Consider the following 24,367-nt stretch of genomic DNA (forward strand, 5'->3'; position numbering starts at 1 on the left):
GAGGATCCCACATCTTGTGCATCATCTCTAGTCCCTATGGAGCTATACATAACTAGCTCATATATAGCATGCAGCTCTTCTCCATAGACTGGATATTAGAGGGTCCCACCTCCCATAGTAACTTCCCTCTCCTCGCTACATTGCTTTTTGTCAATAAGAGGCTTTGCAATATTTATGTGAAGCCCCCACCCTGAGGATATACAATCCGACTACCTAAGTGTCTTGTAGAGTATCTCTGGTACCTCTCTGAGCTATGCACAGCTAGTAAGTACAGTTATACAAGCAGCCCTGGATATTAGGGGGTCCCAGAATCTTGTATTGCACCCTGCACTGAGTTATATAAAGCAGGGAGTAGTGAGTGGGGTGCGATGTGCCTGGGATGGTGTGTGGGGCTCAGTCACCTGCCTGTGTCCCCCCCTGCACTGCTGAGTGATGCTGCAGCCTGAGCACAGTGCAGGCTATAGGAGGCAGCATTCAGTGCCTGGCTGTCTAGCTGTCCTCCTCTGGCAGGCTGCAGCCCTCTCTCTGGCTGGCATGAGCTTGCACTGAGCTTGCACTAGTAGTGAGTGATCCAGCAGCAGCAGCAGCAGCCTCAGTGCACACATCTCCTCTGCTCACACCTGGCTGCTACATTCCTCATCTCCAGCCACCATGGACCCCTTTGACACAGAGCTGTGTTATCCCCCGGACCCCAGCATCGTGCAGCCCAACTGTAACGGGCAGCCAGCCCCAGCCCGTCCGGAGCAGCCCCCAAGCAAGACCCTGGAGGTGCCAGTGCCAATGGAGCAGCAGATGAAGATGAGTGAGAGCGGCCAATTCAGTGACCTGGTGGAGAACAGAGGTGGGTGAGCCTGGGACCTGTCACATAGGGGCAGGGGGAAGTTTAGGGGGTCCCGGATAAAGTAACTTCAGTAGTGGCCGGTGACCTCAGGTTATTCACTAGTGGACAGTCCAGGGGGTGACAGATAGCATTAACCCCCTGTAAGCTGAGTCCTTAGACGTCATGTGTGATCCCTACATTGTGCTATATCAATAATATAGGAGATGTGATCAATAAACTGTAATACAGTCTAGTAACTTGTCATCTCTACAATGTATAAGACCCCTGACATTATATATATATATATATATATATATATATATATATATATATATATATATATATATATATAATCTCAGACCACTGACCTGCCATATATAAGCTCTACAAAGTATCAGAGCCCTGACATTATATATGATCTCCAGTTAAATCCAACCTATGATATACAATGTGATCTCTACACTCTTTTGTATCTACAGTACAATATATAATAATATGAGTTACAATCAATAAGCTGAATATACTGTTTAGTAACTTGTGATCTCTACATTGTATCTGACCTTTGATACATGACATATAATCTTTACATTGTATCAGACCCCTGATTTATGATCTTTACATTGTAAGAGACGACCTCTGCTATAAGCCACGGACCCAACATTGTGAAAACTACTTCGTATCACATTGCAATGTTGCTTATTATGTAGTATACCGTCATCTCTATTTGTAAACACCTAGAATTATATTGTATCCGATCCCTGATATGTGACATGTGATGACTGTACTGTATAATCTGTGATCTTCTGTGTGGAGCTTTAGTAGATATTGATGTAAACCAGTTACATACATGATAATTCTTTGCTATATTGCATCAGATAAGAGTTTATCTGAAAAGTGATAGTTTCATTGTATCAAACCTCTAATAGCTGACCTCCATAATGTAGCAAAGCTCTATATAGTGTAACTTGTGATCTGATGGGAGTGACAGTCTGTACTATCCTGTAGAAAGAAGAGCAATAATATCTATCTATCTATCTATCTATCTATCTATCTATCTATCTATCTATCTCCTATCTATCTAACTCTATATGTCATATCTATCTATCTATCTATCTATCTATCTATCTATCTATCTATCTATCTATCTATCATACATTGTATCAGATCCCTTTTATTTGATGAGTGATCCTTATAATATATAAGATCCCTGATATATAGCCTGTGAATCCTACATTTTATGGCATCCCTGTTAATATGTGATCCTTACAATCTATTAGATCTTTGATGTCCTCTTCCTTTTATCAGATCCCTGATATTTAATATTTGCTACCTACATTGTATCAGGCCCCTCATATATGACACCTGGTCCATACATTGTATCTGATTTCCTGGCATGTATCAGATCAGTAACCTACAGTAAGATCTCTGCATTATATTTTTAACATATGACACCTCACAGTAACCCCTACCCTCCTTGTCTCTTCTCAGTGTAGGGATCACTATAGGGATTCACTTTATTCATATTATGCTGACCACTCCATAACCTTCAATTCAAGAATGTGTAATATCTGTTTTAGTGAAATCCTATACAATTGGGTATGGGTGCTGTGAGTGTTCAGGACCTGGGTGGAGGGCAGTCCTGCCCTCTGTACATAGATTATTGCTTTTTAAGCTATGTGGTTGATATGTAGTGCTATGCTATATTCTGTACTTGCTTTTATGTGATAGCAGTTTAAGTTGTGTATTAGTAAATATCTGTAGGGGGGGAGGGGGGGACAATCCATATGGAAGGTGATGGGTGCAGCTTATAAGAGTCCTGTATGGTCACATCCAGCCTGTCTGTGCTATGTCACTAGCACCAGTGTATGACACGTGGCCTCCACAGTTATGCCAGGGGTGTGTGTGTGTGTACTTGGCTGTATTTGGTATGTGCACTTGTGTCAATGTGAGTTTATCTGGTATGTGTAGATGGTTTGTGTTCTGTGTGTATGTGATATGTGTTTAGTTCAATGCACATACAACATATACAGTAATATAATGCCCTTGTTATATGCGCCTGTGCCGCTTATCTTTCTAAATATTTGTTTTTACTTTTTATATATTTTAATATTTCTTTGTATTGTCTGTTTGTTTTTATATTTTTTGAGATTTTTCATGTTTGTTTTTGTTTCATATTTTTTACGTTTGTTTTTTTGTCTGTTTTGTAAATATTTGTTCTTTTTTTTTTTGTATTTATTTTTGTACATAATTTAATATGTTCTTTTTTATATTGTCGGATATAGTCGTGTGGTTGTGCGTTTTACTTTTTACCTGCGTGTTTGTAAGGCTGCATGTACATGACTGTGGTCCATAAAAAGCAGGATGGATGGATAGCCTACAGATGGCATCTGTGTTCTGGCTGTTCTTGTATGAATGAGCCCAGACTGCAGAATGAGCCCAGACCCCTTCAGTTTTCTGGCCAAATTTATGGCACCCACGTAGAATTATAAAAATCACAATCGCGTCCATAGAAATCAATAGATCAATGTAAGTTACTATGCATTAAAGAAAATGGAATGCACCCTGGCAACAATACAGTTGTGTGCATGGAGCCTTGTAATTGTGCATCTTGCATATACTGTATGTATGTATCTGGCGTGTATGTGTCTGGCAATTTGATTGTATGGTATGTATGGTTAGGTGTGTGTAAGGCCATGTCAACAAAAAAAGTGCTGCAAATCTGACTTTGTCATCTGGCAACTTCAGTATAAAAAAGGTCCCTGTTTTATTTAATGGTGTCCATCAGGACCCCTGTTTATGTCCATTATGTCCACCAACCCCCCCCCCCCCCGCCCCCCCCATAAACGAATGACAACCATCAGTCAGGAGCAGTAAAGCTGCTCTAAGTCACAAAAAAAGTGACTGAATTCCTATGAAAGTAAAAATGTTACAAATTATACAAGTAATTAATTCTACAATATCAAGAATTGGCCAAAAGAATCAAAAACAATCATTTTATTATGAAGTCGGAGTCAGAGGCGGTAACTTTTTTATTTCCAACTCCACCCAAAATTAGCCCTGACTCCAACTCCACAGCCCTGGTATGTGATAGGAATATGTACGCATGAGGTATTATGTTTGTGTATGGTATGTGAGCATTATATATTAGGTGTGTGTTTGTTAGATGGTATATACTTGTGTGTGTGAGTTCTGTGTCATGTATATGCTTGTGTCTATGGAGTGGTGATACAGTTTTGGACGTGTACAAGCCTTGTGTGTGTTTTTGTGTATATGTCTCATTCAGCTACTCTAGTATATTTGTGTGTTGTGTGCGGCGAGTATCTGTGTGGATATCTTAGGCTCATTGTAGGTGCTTTCAGCTATTCAGATGCTTCAAGGGCAGAATGAATAATTTACAATGGAGTCAGATGTGGAAAGCATAAAATCAAAGCAGAGGCATAATAGCAGTCACACGATGAGTTAACTGAGGAGGGAACGAATCGCATTAAGGGAGGAAGGATAAATAGGTGATAGATAGATTATAGATAGATAGATAGATAGATGATAGATAGATAGATAGATAGATAGATAGATAGATAGGAGATAGATAGATTATAGATAGATAGATAGGAGATAGATAAGAGATAGATTGATAGATAGATAGATAGATAGATAGATAGATAGATAGATAGATAGATAGATAGGAGATAGATATGATATGATATAGATACATAATAGATAGGAGATAGATAGATGAATAGGAGAGAGATAGATAGATAGATAGATAGATAGATAGATAGATAGATAGATAGATAGATAGATAGGAGATACATAAGAGAGATAGATAGAGATAGATAGGAGATAGATAGATTATAGACAGGAGATAGATAGATGTTTGATAGATAAATAGATAATATATATGAAATAATTAGATAAATTATTAGATAATTGATGGATAAATAGATGTAGAGAGTGACCTGTAGATACATAGATCAATAGATAATATAATATATATGAGATAGATGCATAGATATGACCTAGTCTCCCTATCTATCTATGTAAGCCTGGGCATAGTCGGTTCAGTTTTCCATCGGATACCTCCAATATACAGTACGGTCAGTGACTGCACATTGTATATGGAGATTATTGAGGATTAACCTTAACCCTTTCACTGCCTACCCTGTGAGGTTTTTACCTAGCCACATTTCCTGGGATTGTATTTTATTCCTTGATTTCCCCTGATCTTGCTATGAAGGGTTAATGCCGCCATCCGCACTTCCACTAAATATAGTTATTGATTGTCAGCGGATGATTCCGGCCCGGCGCGGCGCAGGGATTTATCAAATGCTTTACAAGGGATTAAAAAGGGAGAACAAAGGCGAGTGAGGACCATATGGCGGGACCCTGGCTCAGGGAACAGCTGGAGAATAGACTGGATGGGACTGACACCTGTACAGTCCCTCCTGGGACCTGCAGAGTCTGTATAGGGGGAGGGGGGGGGTAGAATTTTTTTAATATGCAGAGTAGAGATAGAAATAGGAAAGTGAGGACGCAGTAATAGAAAGCGACAGACATAGATACAGATGGGATGTGGAGGAGGAAGGAATCGCAGGCTATTTCGGGATTCATCCTCTGCTTTACGCCTGATGGTGGAATCGGCTGCTTTTCCCTCTACAAGGGATATGTCATTGCCAGGAAATAATTGTATTTGTTCTAGATATTTTTTTTTTTTCAAAACTAATTTTAGATCCCTAGAAATACATTGCCAGGTGTCGCCTGTTGTGCTGTATACCAACAATGAAATCCGACGTAGGCTTTTCAGGCCAACCAAAATTGCATTTGTGTGAATTCAATTATCACAGACCAAGACGTACATAGAAATCATAGCAGCAAAATTCAGAATGGGTCCCGACCCCATGAGAGCCCCTCCTATACGTGGTATCCTTATGGGGGCTCTATATTTGTGACTTCATAAATGATTCATTTCAGGCTACATGAAGTCACCACTAGGGGGAGCTCAGTGCATGGCTTTACAGGTAGTGCTGAACTCTATGGTAGCTGGATGATCTGTATACAGTGATCGCCTCCTAGTGGCAGCTGTAGGTAGCCATTGAAAAAAGATGGCGGATCACTGGTTGCTGTGTAGTGTTGGGTCCTGGCTTTGAATCCGACCACAGCAACTAGATCATGGAGTTTATATGTTTTTGTAGGCATCCTCCTGAATGTTACCTGGGCCATACCAACATGTGGATTTGGAAGGCGGATTCAATGGGGATCAGAATGAGGTCAATAAATAAATAATAAAAATTCTGTACTACTTTTCTGGAATCGTAAAGTTGCCCATTTGGGCAGTAGCCATATTTTTCGCAAGGAATTGTGTTTTTGATTATTTTTTTTTTCTGCAGGTCACGACTTTTTCCAACAAGTGGGTGGGGCTTAAAGGGAGGGACAGGACCATGTAGAAACTGTTGTAAAATATGGTAAAATTACCGCAGTTTAGAGATGTATAATTTTGATGTTTTGGCACAGACTACTGAATCAGCATATCACCCCAGCCCTGGAGATAGATAGGTTAGTGTCACCAGAACCAGCATATCACCCCAGCCCTGCAGATACATAGGTTAGTGTCACCAGAACCAGCATATCACCCCAGCCCTGCAGATAGATAGGTTACTGTCACCAGTACCAGCATATCACCCCAGCCCTGCAGATAGATAGGCTACTGTCACCAGAACCCGAATATCACCCCAGCCCTGCAGATAGATAGGTTAGTGTCACCAGAACCAGCATATCACCCCAGCCCTGCAGATAGATAGGTTACTGCCACCAGAGCCAACATATCACCCCAGCCCTGCAGATAGATAGGCTACTGTCACCAGAACCCGCATATCACCCCAGCCCTGCAGATAGATAGGTTAGTGTCACCAGAACCAGCATATCACCCCAGCCCTGCAGATAGATAGGCTACTGTCACCAGAACCAGCATATCACCCCAGCCCTGCAGATAGATAGGTTAGTGTCACCAGAACCAGCATATCACCCCAGCCCTGCAGATAGATAGGTTACTGTCACCAGACCCAGCATATCACCCCAGCCCTGCAGATAGATAGGTTACTGCCACCAGAGCCAACATATCACCCCAGCCCTGCAGATAGATAGGTTAGTGTCACCAGAGCCAGCATATCACCCCAGCCCTGCAGATAGATAGGTTACTGTCACCAGAACCAGCATATCACCCCAGCCCTGCAGATAGATAGGTTACTGCCACCAGAGCCAACATATCACCCCAGCCCTGCAGATAGATAGGTTAGTGTCACCAGAGCCAGCATATCACCCCAGCCCTGCAGATAGATAGGTTACTGTCACCAGAACCAGCATATCACCCCAGCCCTGCAGATAGATAGGTTAGTGTCACCAGAACCAGCATATCACCCCAGCCCTGCAGATAGATAGGTTAGTGTCACCAGAACCAGCATATCACCCCAGCCCTGCAGATAGATAGGTTACTGTCACCAGAACCAGCATATCACCCCAGCCCTGCAGATAGATAGGTTAGTGTCACCAGAACCAGCATATCACCCCAGCCCTGCAGATAGATAGGTTAGTGTCACCAGAACCAGCATATCACCCCAGCCCTGCAGATAGATAGGTTACTGTCACCAGTACCAGCATATCACCCCAGCCCTGCAGATAGATAGGTTACTGTCACCAGAACCAGCATATCACCCCAGCCCTGCAGATAGATAGGTTACTGTCACCAGAGCCAGCATATCACCCCAGCCCTGCAGATAGATAGGTTAGTGTCACCAGAACCAGCATATCACCCCAGCCCTGCAGATAGATAGGTTACTGTCACCAGAACCAGTATATCACCCCAGCCCTGCAGATAGATAGGTTACTGTCACCAGACCCAGCATATCACCCCAGTCCTGCAGATAGATAGGTTACTGTCACCAGAGCCAGCATATCACCCCAGCCCTGCAGATAGATAGGTTACTGTCACCAGAACCAGTATATCACCCCAGCCCTGCAGATAGATAGGTTACTGTCACCTGACCCAGTATGTCACCCCAGCCCTGCAGATAGATAGGTTACTGTCACCAGACCCAGCATATCACCCCAGCCCTGCAGATAGATAGGTTACTGTCACCAGAACCAGCATATCACCCCAGTCCTGCAGATAGATAGGTTACTGTCACCAGAACCAGCATATCACCCCAGCCCTGCAGATAGATAGGTTACTGTCACCAGAACCAGCATATCACCCCAGTCCTGCAGATAGATAGGTTACTGTCACCAGAACCAGCATATCACCCAAGCCCTGCAGATAGATAGGTTACTGTCACCAGAACCAGCATATCACCCCAGCCCTGCAGATAGGTTACTGTCACCAGAACCAGCATATCACCCCAGTCCTGCAGATAGATAGGTTACTGTCACCAGTACCAGCATATCACCTCAGCCCTGCAGATAGATAGGTTACTGTCACCAGAACCAGCATATCACCCCAGCCCTGCAGATAGGTTACTGTCACCAGAACCAGAATATCACCCCAGCCCTGCAGATAGATAGGTTACTGTCACCAGTACCAGCATATCACCCCAGCCCTGCAGATAGATAGGTCACTGTCACCAGACCCAGCATATCACCCAGCAGGAAAAAAAAATATTGTTTGTTGGGTTTTTTTTCCCACAGGGTATCTCATTTTTTCTTCCCCTATTAAATCTATAGGACACACCAATGCACAGTGTGTGAGTGGGGGAAGGGTTGTGACAACGGCTCTGAGCACATCCATGGCTTAGAGATTAGGTTGTCACTTATCAGTCTTCTTCAGAATATTTCTCCTCTGCCGGCATTGTCTTCATTCTCTCTCGGCTGTCGCTGATTTCCATAGTAAGGGACTCAGCAGATTAACTAAACATATGGACGCCTTTACGTTCCGGATCCTACTAAGCGTCACGTTCATAGTCTGTCTTGGGTAATTGTTTATCTATGAATATTCATCTTCACATGAAATAAAAGACTCTGTTTCCATGGTTTTTCCATCTATGTATCTATATGTGCACATAGGTAATAGAAATAGCATAATTGTGCCTATACATGACACTGGGGCGCACCATGTACCGTCACCCTAATACTCAGAATACACTATATGGAGAGATGTATTGGTACCCAGCTCTTTACCAGTGAATCCTCAAGACACACCTCTAAGATAAGGGGAATGGTATTGCCCAGTTGTCAAAATTTTTGCTATTTCCCAGATAGAAATCCAGAAATGTTCACAAGTATGACAATAGTGGCTGGGAGAGGAGGGTCGGGGACCCTTGTCCGGCATATGCTAAAGGTAAAACCTTCATCTATTGAACATTTATGGTGGATTCTGTGAATATGATATAAATATCCCATTACATACTATGGAGACCCATAAAGAAGCAGATACATGGCGGTGTAATATACACTGAAGGTGATACATGAAGATGATGTGATGAGAAGTCAGGGCGCTAGTCCATAATGTGGCCCCGATGATGATGAGCCGGGGAAGAAAATGGCGGCAGGTGATGATTTGTGATGAAATCTGGCTGGGGAAGGTCTGGTAGTGAGAACAGAGACCAAGACCGGAATCTACCGCGATGCAGCAGAAAATCCAGTTATGTAGTGAATGCGTCTGACTGTGGAAAGTCCGGGCGAAGGTCAAATCCAATCATGAGGACAGAGACCGAGCCCGAAATCTGTCTCTGAAGCGCAGGACATCTGATCCTGATTGGTGTCTACTATATGTACGGCTTGTGATAGAATTGTGGCCGCACCGCTGTAGACAAAATAATCAGAAGACTCCATAAATATCATAACCAGAAAGATCACAAATCCTCAATACCCCAATGAAGATACAAAGTCTTCTCCTGGATGTGAACCCGTCATCTGATAATCTGATACATGTTCCTGGCACAACTGCCTGATAATCTGGGACTCAGATAATGATTTAATAAATCCGGGGGCTGAGGGGCCACTTTTTGTGAGGAACCTTTCTGACTATGATAAGGACTGATCTTATATATTATCACATGAGAAGACATTCTATTAACCCTGAAATAAGAATCTTACGTTTGTTTCTGATGTGAACCATCTCTGGGTCTGTGTTTGACGGTCAGTATTTACTTGCAAATGAAAATAATGAAGATCAGCCCCCCCCCCTGCAATATCAGCCCCCCTCCACCATTTTAGGTTAGTAACCAGTGCCTACACATCTCTGGGCTCTGGACCGATACTTGGTCAGAGGTTCAGATGAGGCTATTGCTCCGTCCGCAAAATAATAATAAAAATTTAAATTGATATTTTTAGGAGCAAAACAGTCACAATGCAGTCACATGACAAGAATCTGCAAAACCGATTACTTACTAAATAGTTACAAGTCACATTTATGTATGAGATAGCCAAGAGGATTGTCTATAAAATGATGGGAGTCTCATGTTCCAATCTGTGGTGAGATATGTAATCTGAAAGTCACAAGTTCATAAAATTGTTATGCTTTTGCCTGACGGTGTCATCAATTAACCCCCGAGCGCGAGATGTGCCTGAATTCTATAGAGAGGTCCGTCGTCTGAATAATTCTGGTGCATCTGTCTGCCACCAGCCAGGAACCCATTACAGCTATATTGTACAGCAGTGTTCTGGTGTAGGTTATATAAATCTGCTGGGCCAAAGCCACTCCACCCAGTATCTGAAGTTTAAAGCACATTGTAGAGAAGCTGATTTTTTTTGTTTAAGATTTTTCTGCAATTAATAATAATAATAATAATAATAATAATAATAATAATTAATTTAAACCAGTGGTGTAACAACCGCCGTAGCAGCAGAGGTAGCAGCTGCCACAGGGCCCGGGACATTAGGGGCCGGCTACAGCCGCTACTGCTGCAGGTTTTGTTTGTTTTTAATAGGCCGTTACTGACTGGAGTTACTCCAGCCGGTAACGGGCCCTATATTATTACCAATCCTGGCAGGGGTCGGGATCGATAAGTGACAGCGCGGGCCCCACAAGCACTATTATAGTAGGGGGTCTATTCGGACCCCTGAGTATAACAATCAGAGGCAGAGGAGAGGTAAGATAACATGAAAAGCTGTGTTACTTACCTCTCCAGGCTCCAGGCAGGCTTTGCCCTACTTGTGTGACGTCATATGACCCGTGATGCAGGGCCCCGGTCACATGACGTCCCGGAAGATGGCCGACAGCGACGGAGAATGCAGGGGAGTCGGGAGATAGGTAAGTAACAGTAGTTTGTTGTTTGTATCCCTCTGGGTCTCCGATTATTATACTCTGGGGTCTGAAAAGACCCCAGAGTATAATAATTGTTCACGTGTGTCCACAATGGGACATAATACTGTGTGCAGAGGCCACTATGGGATATTATAGTGTGCGCAGAAATGCACGCGGGGTGGGGGGGCGTTTGGGATGAGCGTTAGGGGTCAGGTGGTCGAGGTCTTTAGTGTCGGCCGGGGGAGGGGGGGGGGGGGGGTTAGGTAGGGTGTCCCATGTCAAAAGTTCGCCACGGGGCCCCGCCACTGATTTGAGCCAAAGTCAGGAGTAGATTGAGCAGAATAGAGAAGTATGAGAGCTTCTTTATATTTCACAATTTCACATTCCTTCTGTAGCCACTGTCAGCTGTGCTTGGTATCACAGATCAATCCATTCCCTTGAATGGGACTGAGCTATGATCAGGGAATGTGATCAGTGAATGTGACCTTACATGGGCTCAAATAGCGCCACTGGTGTTACAAACAGCTGATCCACGGTAATCCTGAGTGCCGGACCCCGATGGATCTTCAGTTGATGACCAATTTTGTCATTGGCGGAATCTGTCAGCAAATTATTCAGTTCAATGCAGGGTCACTATAGGAGAAATAAGGCATTGTATAGCTCCCATTATAGTCAATGGGCTGTCCATATAATGCACGATGAGTGAATTTTTTTTTGCACATATTAATTTTCATTAGGCACTACAGATAACGGTGTAACAAATAAAGATAATAATATAAAATATAACTTTTATTAGTATCTGTTAAACTATTATAATACATAGTTATTACATCCTGACTGTTCTATCTGTGCACTAATATTTATGTGTCTGTTCTCTATTCAGGTTTATTACAAAGCAGCACAACACTTAAGCCACATGAAGCCCAAAACTACAGGAAAAAAGCCTTATGGGTGTCGTGGTCGTCCATCGTGGTCACTTTGGTGTTGGCCGTTGCAGCCTTTAGTGAGTATGCTGGTTTCTTATTTACTACCCTGACCTATCTAAACCTTGCCCTTATTTCATCAATCACACCCAGAAGACCCCCTAAATTTATAATATAGGGGTCGGAAGGCCTAACCTCTGATCCCGACTACATAGTCCAACTCTACGTCCCCAATAGTTGGCCCTGAAGGTCCAGCATTGGGCAACCCCATTTCGAGGTGACTTTGGAGCTAAGCGCTTGCCACCAGGGTCTATTTCTTAGGTAGTAACAGGCCGCCATGTAGTACCAGCCTGACACGTGTTTCCCCCAGGTTTCACATGACTATACCATGCACTTTACCAACGTCCATTAGATTATGAATCCATTTGTGCGGTAACACAAGTAGCAGAGCAGTCCTCGGAGGGCGGCAATGCCAAGAACGTGAAAATAGCAACATAGTGATTTCCCCAAAATACATTTCCTGTGATGAATAAAAGCTTCAGACGCCTATTAATTCTGCAGAGAAAACAATTTTCAGCCATTTCCAGTCAAATTTGTAAAATAGGAATTCAGCTGTAGGAATAGCACGCAGCGCAACAATAGCTTAAAGGGGTGGCTCACTATGATACCATAGAGAAGTCCTAGTAATAATGAATCCCCATGGCTAACAATCTACAGGGCACATGTTTGCTTCATATGACTTTCTAGTGATTCATCAGGGTCAAGATGCTTTGTGTGATTCCTGCCCATGGTGTCCTGCTCTCTTGATACAAGACTCTCCTTTCTTTGAACATCTTGACCAGTAAGATCAGAGCTACTTAGTGGAGAGAAGTTGTCTTCTCTAAGATAAGCCCTGTAATATATTGTATAGATGACCTAAGATCTTGTGACTCTGAAAAATAGTAGGGTACCGCCATGGGGTTCCAAGGGACCCTTGAGATATAAACATTAATGGTGATTGAGTGAGCCAAGGGTGGGCCAAGGATTTATTCTAATTTGCAGACTTCGAGTAAGAAGAACCGGTTTTGCCCTAAAATGGGTCTGTTGGAACTCATTGGGTTTTTGCCTTCCTCTGGATCAAAACTGTAGGACTATATGGGTGTATGAACGTTATCCGTAAATGTCTTTATACATAAGTATGTAACTATTGAACCAAGTCATCCGGACTGTTATAGCTCATGTGAAGTAAATAAGTCTTCAGCTTCAAGGTCCATGTTGGGTCTTTATCTGAAGTCCATGTACTGTACGTAATCTGACGATGTAAAGTTGACGATATTGTATGTTACCGCCAGTCACTGGGCATTCTCGGTTGGATTGGTTTGAAGTGTCTGTGGATAAAGTGGTATTCGTATCCCAAAAAGTGATGGATATATTGCTAGTATATGTCATAACGTCTCTTCAGACCCCACTGCGTAATAAGTGAAAGCCCCAGAGCCGTGTGATAAAATAATAAACCTTGACACCCCTTCTCTCGCCTCTCGTGGGCTCCCTTGCGGCGTCCACCGCTCCATTACAAACCTCATATGGCCTATCACAATGGGAGAGCCGACATTATGACACTTTAACACGTGTCGTGATGTCAACAAGCCCAATGTCACCGATGTGGCCCAATCAGAGGAAGATGATGGAAGAAGACTGGAGCTCTGAGATACAGGAGAGGTGGGGAAGGCGAGTATTAGCATTTATTATATTACCGCGCCTCCACATATGATACTTTGGGGTCTGATACTTTCTGTATGGACTGAATGAAACTGTCTGTTGAAACTTGCAAATTTTTGTGAAATGAATCCCACAAGGTTCCCCCATCCTGAGTAATGAGAAGTTACGAGGGGCATTGCATCCTCTTACTGGCCCCCACCCATGCCAGTTAGGAAGGTAGAAGATGTCGTCATAGTACATATATTCCTTCCCTTAGGGGTAAGGATATTTGATGGTAGAGTTTAAGATGTAGCATTCTTCTTGTGTACACAAAGCCGAGGCGCATGTACCAATGATGGCGAAGAGTACAATAGTCATTGCTTACTATCCTCCCTGTATCTCCAGCCTGACTCAACAGGCGAGAGAATTCACCAGTGCTCAATCTATAGTACATGACCTGAGGGGATGGTGTCAGCTCCCAAGAGGGATTATTGAACTTTACCTGCGGCCCTTTCGCAAAACTTAACATAAATTAAAGGAAGCAATTTATATGGAGAGAATGGTGGAGGCGCCGCACAGGAATACATTACCATATAGCACTGAATGAGGACGCCAAGCCGGGCATACTCCACCTACTGAAGTGTGAATACAGCTCTCGTCTCAGGGTGTTCAAGTTAGAAGGGCAGAAATGTTATCTTATGGTGGCTGAACATTCGCTCCATTAAAATATGGAAATAAGATACACCACTATTCTGAATAATAAACGGGAAACCGAAAGAACACCAAACCTAAATTGTAAATTGGAAGAACTACAAATTTCAATGTGAACATTCAAGTGTAAAACTGTGTATATATAATCTGCAGTAATATTTATAGAGGCACATGGAATTCGTAATGTATAGTTTCATAGTATTATAGTAGTTATATTCTTGTACATAGGAGTAGTATTATAGTAGTTATATTCTTGTACATAGGAGCAGTATTATAGTAGTTATATTCTTGTACATAGGAGGTAGTATTATAGTAGTTATATTCTTGTACATAGGAGGTAGTATTATAGTAGTTATATTCTTGTACATAGGAGTAGTATTATAGTAGTTATATTCTTGTACATAGGAGGTAGTATTATAGTAGTTATATTCTTGTACATAGGAGGTAGTATTATAGTAGTTATATTCTTGTACATAGGAGTAGTATTATAGTAGTTATATTCTTGTACATAGGAGGTAGTATTATAGTAGTTATATTCTTGTATATAGGAGCAGTATTATAGTAGTTATATTCCTGTACATAGGAGCAGTATTATAGTAGTTGTATTCTTGTACATAGGAGGTAGTATTATAGTAGTTATATTCTTGCACATAGGGGCAGTATTATTTACATATCTTAATCTTACATCTTGGTCTATTATACCAGTGATCTCTTTGTGTTCTTTTCTAACCTGTGTAAGCAGTTTTATGATGTACTATACAATTATTTCAGCATTTCTTAGTTTGGTTTATAGAGTAGCCTGAGATCTGTTTTTGCTTTCAGGGATCAATATTTTTTCAGGATATATCAGCTTGGGAGAGAAGGTTTATTAATCTACCATTACTTTAAATTCTGTGGCGTTCCCCTGTTAAATAATTGATAAAGGCTGCTGAATTTATTATATATTGGTTGAATAGTAATGACAAATGACTGCATATGTGTATTTCATATGAGATTGTTGTGTTCCTTGTTTATAATATGATAAGTACCTGACAGAGGCCCAATGTATGGCACATGTAGTGTTAGTAAGTAAATCCTAAAGGCAGGGCAGGAATCAACACCCCTTAGTAACAGAATAGCATTATAGTTGGTCTTTAACTTCCCAACTCTGGTGCAGTCCACCTACATCCCCCTGTCTGCTAATGTTTCTCTCCTTTGACCTTTCTGTGTCTTCTCAAAATGATACAAAGTATTTGTATATTGACAAGAGAGAATATATCTCAGCAACGGAGGCAGTGATTCGCAAGAGGAAACCATGTTTGAATTAGGTGACAGTAACCTATCTATCTGCAGGGCTGGGGTGATATGCTGGTTCTGGTGACAGTAACCTATCTATCTGCAGGACTGGGGTGATATGCTGGTTCTGGTGACACTAACCTATCTATCTGCAGGGCTGGGGTGATATGCTGGGTCTGGTGACAGTAACCTATCTATCTGCAGGGCTGGGGTGATATGCTGGTTCTGGTGACACTAACCTATCTATCTGCAGGGCTGGGGTGATATGCTGGTTCTGGTGACAGTAACCTATCTATCTGCAGGACTGGGGTGATATGCCGGTTCTGGTGACAGTAACCTATCTATCTGCAGGGCTGGGGTGATATGCTGGGTCTGGTGACAGTAACCTATCTATCTGCAGGGCTGGAGTGATATGCTGGTTCTGGTGACAGTAACCTATCTATCTGCAGGGCTGGGGTGATATTCTGGTTCTGGTGTCAGTAACCTATCTATCTGCAGGGCTGGGGTGATATGCTGGTTCTGGTGACAGTAACCTATATACCTGCAGGACTGGGGTGATATTCTGGTTCTGGTGACACTAACCTATCTATCTGCAGGGCTGGGGTGATATACTGGTTCTGGTGCCAGTAACCTATCTATCTGCAGGGCTGGGGTGATATACTGGTTCTGGTGACAGTAACTTATCTATCTGCAGGGCTGGGGTGATATGCCGGTTCTGGTGACAGTAACCTATCTATCTGCAGGGCTGGGGTGATATGCTGGTTCTGGTGACAGTAACCTATCTATCTGCAGGGCTGGGGTGATATGCTGGTTCTGGTGACAGTAACCTATCTATCTGCAGGGCTGGGGTGATATGCTGGTTCTGGTGACAGTAACCTATATACCTGCAGGGCTGGGGTGACATGCTGGTTCTGGTGCCAGTAACCTATCTATCTGCAGGGCTGGGGTGATATGCTGGTTCTGGTGCCAGTAACCTATATACCTGCAGGGCTGGGGTGACATGCTGGGTGTGGTGACACTAACCTATCTATCTGCAGGGCTGGGGGAATATGCTGGGTGTGGTGACACTAACCTATCTATCTGCAGGGCTGGGGTGATATGCTGGTTCTGGTGACACTAACCTATCTATCTGCAGGGCTGGGATGATATGCTGGTTCTGGTGACACTAACCTATCTATCTGCAGGGCTGGGATGATATGCTGGTTCTGGTGACACTAACCTATCTATCTGCAGGGCTGGGGTGATATGCTGGTTCTGGTGACAGTAACCTATCTATCTGCAGGGCTGGGGTTAGATTCTGGATTCTGGTGACACTTTCCCATTAAGCTCCCCCTTGTGGTGACTGCAGGAAACCAAAATGATATTACTCTCGTATAGGATTTGGAGCTTTGTATTGGAAAAAAAATAAGCTCTGACTGCTATAAAAGATAGATAGATAGATAGATAGATAGATAGATAGATAGATAGATAGAAATAATTTAACCTATGCAAACTTAAAAAAAAAAAGGAAAAATTTTTCAAGGCTGTAAATGCCCTTTAAGTTGAAGGAGGGGGCTGGCACCTATTAAACTGTATGGGTGCCATATATTTCCTCTGGGCAGTCAGCGGCCTTGTAATATAAGTGCATTGTCCGCTGTATAGACCAGGTAAGCAGGATGCAGTGAGCTGCGGTTTTTGCTTTCTGATACTATCTGACTGCGGCATCTTCTAGTAATTACACGGGCAGCCACAGGATGGAGGATACAATATATTTTACAGTCTCATGATATTTCTTTGAAAGCTTATAGAAGGATTTTGCTGAATGGGCTTCCAGTAAGAGACAGTCTGGGACACTTGCCGTCTCTTAAGAAGCTTCTGAGATTGATCTTGTTGTCCAGCGCTCCTTTTATGCAGCTGCTCTAATGTAATAAGAGAACACAGCTTAGTTAGGAATACAAGACATGCGGCTTCACGTGGCGTGAATATAAAAGCCTGGATTATAACGCCGCTGCTTGATCTTCCTGACAGCCCTGGAATAAATCTTGGCCTGTCACAATCAGACTTCAGATCGAAGAGTTAACCCCCCTCAACATAATGTCATTGCAGACAAGGTCAAGATATCTAGATCCATAGGATAGAGTTTGTAAAGCTGAGGTTTTTGAAAAACGTTGCCTTCTTATAGTAAGATTTGTGTCCAGGAAAGCTGGGTGATAGGCTGCAATATGGATGCCATAGAGGCAGGAATGGACCCAGGGGTGTCTGAACATGATGCCTCGTGAGGTCTCCCTGATTTGTATTGTGATCCGCTACCAATTGACTTATAATTCTGGAAAATTTCCGTTTAGAGTTTTCAAAAAAAAATAAAAATCAAAAAACAGGAAGACATAGTTAATGTTATCAGAGTTTGCAGTAAGTTTGGATCAGTATTTCTGTGGGACAGTAGGCTTGGATTAAAACATGGAAGTTCTTGGTGGCAGTGGTGGAAGTGATTTTGGTTCAGTAGTGCCATTGGAGGTCCTGGTGGTGCTGTAAGTTCTGTTCATGATCATGCAGTAAGATAGGATCGGTAGAATTATGTAAGGACTAGGTGATGTTGTAAGTTTAGTCTTAGTAGGACCATGAGAGATCTGGTCATCCTGTAAATTCCATCCAGAATTATGGAAGGTCTTGGTGTCACAGTATGTTTGGCTCAGTAGTAAATGGAAGCTCTGGGTGGTGCTATAAATTCAGTTCAGCAGTAGTATGGAGGCCCAGGTGGCGCAATGAGTTTGCTTCAGCAGCACCACAGGGGTTTAGGTGTTGTAGATTTAGTAACTGTGGAGGACTTGTTTTTCACTTGCAGATTACCAAGTAATCTCTTACAATCTGTTTGCCTATCAATAAGCTCAGAGGATTTTTATTAAAATATTATCACTAATAATATCTAAACAGAGATATTTTAAGTTCTAAAGTATGTCACATTGCGGCAAATTCATCATTCCCTCCACCGCAGTTTCCTAATCTTGAGACGCACGTTTAGCACAAGACCCAATCTGTGCCCACTCGTCCACATTGTACGATTTATTGTAACTCACACCGGTTTTCTGCAGTCTCCTGGGGTGAGTGACAATGAAAATCTGCACCGGTCCTTAATGGCAGTTATGACGCTCTCGGGTTTCTGCGCCGGTTGAGCGGATTATTAAGACTGGCGTATGATATGCCAGTCTTAATAGGTTTGCACTGTTATATAGGATGATGTCTAATATACAATCAGGGAATAAACAGAAGAATATAATGAATTATTCTAGTTATTATTATATAGAGGGACGTGAGTCCTAAGTAGGGACTGAGGTGGGCCCGGGAGCTACATCTGTACATGGGTACAGTCCTAATAGCTGAATACAGCTTTCTCACATCACTATTATAACTCTACTGAACTGTTTAATAAAAGAGTTTATTTTCCCATTATACAAACAGGTAAAAATAACCGGGGGACGTATTGATTTTCTGGGGAACGCTCCCCCGCACCTTCCCCGGAAATCAATGCTTCTTTGTATGGCTGACTGGGGAGCGCCTTGTTCTTGTGTTATTTGTGACCGTATCAGCGAATGCAGCAATTAAAGCTGATGAGAGCGGCTTCGTCATTATTCACACTGTCCACTTTTCTCACTGTTTGCACTAAACTGTTCCGTGATCGCAGTGATTTATCTGCAGGCTGTACATCATCCTATTACTTATTTACTGGCATTAATATTCATGGTGTGGGGGTAATGGGGGGGGGGGGGGGTCACAGCCTACACGGTATTGATTAGTCCTACATTTCCTTCATCATAGGTAACCATTCATCTAAAATAGCCATAAAAATAGATATAAAATTTATATTTTTTGTTGATTTATCCCCCATAGTGGCCCCTGCACACAATATTATGTCCCTTACTGGCCCCTGCACACAATATTATCCCGCATAGTGGCCCCTGCACACAGTATTATCCCCCATAGTAGCCCCTGTACACAGTATTATCCCCCATAGTAGCCCCTGTACACAGTATTATCCCCCATAGGGGCCCCTGCACACAGTATTATCCCCCATAGTGGCCCCTGCACTTGGTATTATCCACCATAGTGGCCCCTCCACACAGTATTATTACCCATAGTGACCCCTGAACACAGTATTATGCCCCATAGTGGCCCCTCCACACAGTATTATCCCCAATAGTGGCCCCTTCACATAGTATTATCCCCCATAGTGGCCCCTGCACACAGTATTATGCCCCACTGTGGACACCCATAAACAATAATTATACTCTGGGGTCTTTTCAGACCCCAAGGGGAGAAAAACATAAAAAAAACCTCTGTTGCTCACCTATCTCCCGCCTCCTACGCTGTCGGCCTCTGCTGTAGTCCATCTTCAATGACGTCAGACGTCACATGACCCGGGACGCAGGCAGGGGTCATGAGAAGTCAGACAACTAGGCCTGAAGCCTGTCCGTATCATGGAGAGGTAAGTAACAGTGGTTTTTTATGCTTCTTACCTCTCCCGGGCCACCAATCATTATACTTGGGGGTCTGAAAACCCCCCCGAATATAATGATAGTGTTTGTGGGGCCCGCGGTGTCACTTACTGATCTCGGCCCTGCCAGGATCGGTAAGTAAATAGGGCCCGTAACAGCTGGAGTAACTCCAGCCGGTAACGGCCTATTAAGAAAAAATAAAAACCGCAGCCCCTAATGTACCGGGCCCTGTGGCAGCTGCCTCTGCTGCTATGGCGGTAGTTACGCCACTGTTCCCAACTCTGACAGTCAGAGAAGGACATATGTAGATAACCGAATGTCACTGGAGTGCCTTTAGTGCTCCATTAATTTCAGTGAAGGCATCTGAAACCCCCTTGGAGGAGCTTTGGGTAGTCCCAATTTTACCAATGTAAATGTAAGCATGTAAATGTAGGGACCCGAAGCTATAAGTCCCGGCCTAACGAATCTGTGGATATACCATAAGTGTTTAGGATGAAAAATCCCCTTCCATGCCAGCTCGTTGTCTTAATAGACTTCTCTTGTCATATTCAATGTGCCTGGTTAACATTGACTCCTATATAGGGGGAAATTATTTCACCTTGTAGACCATTTTTCTGACGTGCATGGCATGATAAAGTCGTACATTTTTGTGTGTCAGGTTTTTGTGTGAATTTTTTTCACTTTTGCACCATCATCGCTTCTCTCCTGAAAGTGGCATGGTATGGTCCACCGGCCTTGCCAGATTTGACCATTTACATCAGTTTCCTGGCTTGTAGCTGGCATAGATGTCAGTGCAGCCTCACGGTCCAGCGGAGGGTGCGCTTAATTTATGGGCCGAGGGCATCTCTATATAGAGGAGGTGCACCCTTGGTCGCTGCAGGAGATATGAAGACTGGTTTTCTAAATGAGTAGATGCAAGGTCATTCTGCTGGGCCGGGGGACTTTTCTGGATGCCATGAGTTACCTTTTTTAGCTGGAGCCTCCTGGATGGGAGTTTAATTCTGTGTCATCAAAATTAACAGCTCTATTGTAAAAGTGGAGGCAGATCACACAGAATCCACCTTACAATAGGTGATCGAGTCAGCTCCTCCCCCTCCCTGCACAGTGACCCCTGTACATGTCGCAAAGCATGCCCACAACACTTCCCATAGAAGTCAGTTTGAAGACCTTTTCATTACATCCTGCTTGAAAGCCAGTCCACTGCTGCAGTAACTCAGGCAAGATGGCTGCCCCAAATCTTATGGAAATGTAAAATGAGAAAATAAAAAATCTGACCATACAATCCCTTTATGTAACCGCTATTATGCACCCCATGTCTGGTCTATCACGGTTTCCTTCTAGGTGTGCTGTAATCCTTTCTACCTATGTTCCCCAAGAGAGTCATGTGACTTAATGAAGCTACGTCCAATTATCGCCTTGTGTAATATGGCCTCCTCCAGGGGTATTGCTGCAGGCGTGGTCTCCGCAGATATTGTCTTACTATATGAAATCTTTATTAATAGGGGCTTCTGGGAAGACGGTGCTTTGTCTTCATATGTATGGGGGAGGGGAAGTTTACAGATCTTCCTTCTGGATGGTGTAGTGTGCTGCGGCATTGATAATGACATGCGATGTCTTAGAAAATTCTATTATTTTATGATATTATATATTTTATTGTGGAATCAGTAATCCAAGTTTCCATGTTTTTCTAAGACCTCCAGAAGATGAACATGGAAAAAAATGGACTTTTAAAAATGTATGAAACAGTCCATTTTTAAGAGTGTCCTCTGCAGATCCCCCATACCAGTGTAATTTACAGATCCCCCATAACAGTGTCATCTACAGATCCCCCATACCAGTGTAATTTACAGATACCCCATAACAGTCATTTACAGATCCCCTATAACAGTGTCATCTACAGATCCCCCCATAACAGTGTCATCTACAGATCCCCCCATAACAGTGTCATCTACAGATCCACCATAACAGTGTCATCTACAGATCCCCCATAACAGTGTCATCTACAGATCCCACATAACAGTGTCATCTACAGATCCCCCATAACAGTGTCATGTACAGATCCCCCATAACAGTGTCATCTACAGATCTCCCATAACAGTGTCATCTACAGACCCCCATAACAGTGTCATCTACAGATCCCCCATAACAGTGTCATCTACAGATCCCCCATAACAGTGTCATCTACAGATCCCCCATAACAGTGTCATCTACAGACCCCCCATAACCGTGTCATCTACTGATCCCCCATAACAGTGTCATCTACAGATCCCCCCATAACAGTATCATCTACAGATCCCCCATAAGTGTGTCATCTACAGATCCCCCATAACAGTGTCATCTACTGGTCCCCCATAACAGTGTCATCTACAGATCCCCCATAACAGTGTCATGTACAAATCCCCCATAACAGTGTCATCTACAGATCCCCCATAAGTGTCATCTACAGATCCCCCCCATAACAGTGTCATCTACTGATCCCCCATAAGTGAGTCATCTACAGATCCCCCATAAGTGTGTCATCTACAGATCCCCCATAACAGTGTCATCTACAGATCCCCATAACAGTGTCATCTACAGATCCCACGCATAACAGTGTCATCTACTGATCCCCCCCATAACACTGTGTCATCTACTGATCTCCCATAACAGTGTCATGTACAGATCCCCCATAACAGTGTCATGTACAGATCCCCCATAACAGTGTCATCTACAGATCCTCCCCATAACAGTGTCATCTACAGATCCCCCCATAAGTGTCATCTACAGATCCCCCATAACAGTGTCATCTACAGATCCCCATAAGTGTCATCTACAGATCCCCCATAACAGTGTCATCTACAGATCCTCACAACAGTGTCATCTACAGATTCCCCATAAGTGTCATCTGCAGATCCTCCATAACAGTGTCATCTACAGATCCTCCATAACAGTGTAATCTACAGATCCCCCATAACAGTGTCATCTACAGAAACCCCATAACAGTGGCATCTACAGATCCCCCATAACAGTGGCATCTACAGATCCCCCATAACAGTGTCATCTACAGATCCCCCATAAGTGTGTCCACTGTTTATTGTTACAGTGTATATCTACTACTGTTACTGTGCCGCGTATCACTGCCATCAGAGCTCCCACAATGGACTCTGCTACAAGTGCAGTATTTTACATTTTGCTTTGGGCATGACTGGAGTAGAAAACACAAACTATAATACATTGTGTAGCTGTAAATTGTTCTTAATATACGGAGGCTCCTTTAAATGCACAAGCGCGGTAGAACAAGGATTATATTGTAAAACCTAATTAATCCAACGTGGAAGGAATTAGCTCTAATTCTCATTAGTGCAGATACATAATCGTGACTGTGAAATATGGGAATAGTAAAGTGTCACATACAATGGATCGTATCATTAGAGGGCTCTGGAATCAGGCGGCTCGCCTACGCATGTCTTATATGGGAAATATATGAAGCGACATATGGTGACGATAAACGTCTCCGCAGCATAGTGTAACAAGTCCTGGGAAATCACGATCCCTGTCTCTGCAGTCTATGTGTGCAGGTAATACCGTTCTATCACTTTGATGGCTCTGTAACATAGAGGCTCTTAGCTGCGGTTTATATCGCTTTACTGAACAGTTTATCAAGGAACTTATGAACGCACTTCGAAACAGAAAATACAAGAGCTGTTTAATTCTACTGAAACGTCCCATCTTTTGCGGCACCCCTGTATGGAGGGGGTCTCCTTCTCCTCCTACACATTGTCTATCAGGATTATTTTGGCAACTCTTTGCAGACATTGTATGTGGTAGAATGTCAGTGCTTGGCTCGCGTTCTATAGTCTCTGGTTTAACAATAACGTAATAAAAATGCATTACACTAAATACTGGGACTCCTTATGTTGCTTGGCGTCTGAGTCCCAGCTCAAGGTTTGGTTCAAGAAATATGGTTGTCTTCTGCTCTGTGACTCCTGGACTTTTAGGGGCCCATGAGATGTCTCTTCCCAGTATAAAGAGGACCAGCACTATAAACAAGACCCGGTACAGATTTTGCCCAGGAGCTTCATGTTACGCCTCAGGGTCAGACAGTGGCCTCTTTATTATTTTGAGGGTCCAGAGATGATTGAAGGAAGTTCAGCGTGATTCTGGTGCTGACGCTTATCTATGCTCATGTGAGTCTTGTTAGACACTCAGCCATGGATTGTAATGCTCAGCTGATTTTGCAAAATTAGATCTGCCATCACAGTTCACTTCACAGTTAAATGTG

The 24,367-nt window shown here is 43.1% G+C and overlaps 1 protein-coding gene across 1 annotated transcript in view; it reads left to right on the forward strand.

Annotated features, from left to right (window-relative positions):
- The first annotated feature begins 472 nt into the window (after positions 1-472).
- The window catches only part of TMEM163 (transmembrane protein 163), a 93,479-nt gene continuing 69,584 nt past the window's right edge, over positions 473-24,367 (forward strand). Inside the window, exons 1-2 of the mRNA XM_075284634.1 lie at positions 473-841; positions 11,935-12,054. Coding sequence (XP_075140735.1) covers positions 652-841; positions 11,935-12,054 — 310 coding nt within the window. The 5' untranslated portion in view covers positions 473-651. The remainder of the gene's footprint in view (positions 842-11,934; positions 12,055-24,367) is intronic.

The sequence above is a fragment of the Leptodactylus fuscus genome, chromosome 8 (genome assembly GCF_031893055.1).
Source record: "Leptodactylus fuscus isolate aLepFus1 chromosome 8, aLepFus1.hap2, whole genome shotgun sequence".
Lineage (NCBI taxonomy): Eukaryota > Metazoa > Chordata > Amphibia > Anura > Leptodactylidae > Leptodactylus > Leptodactylus fuscus.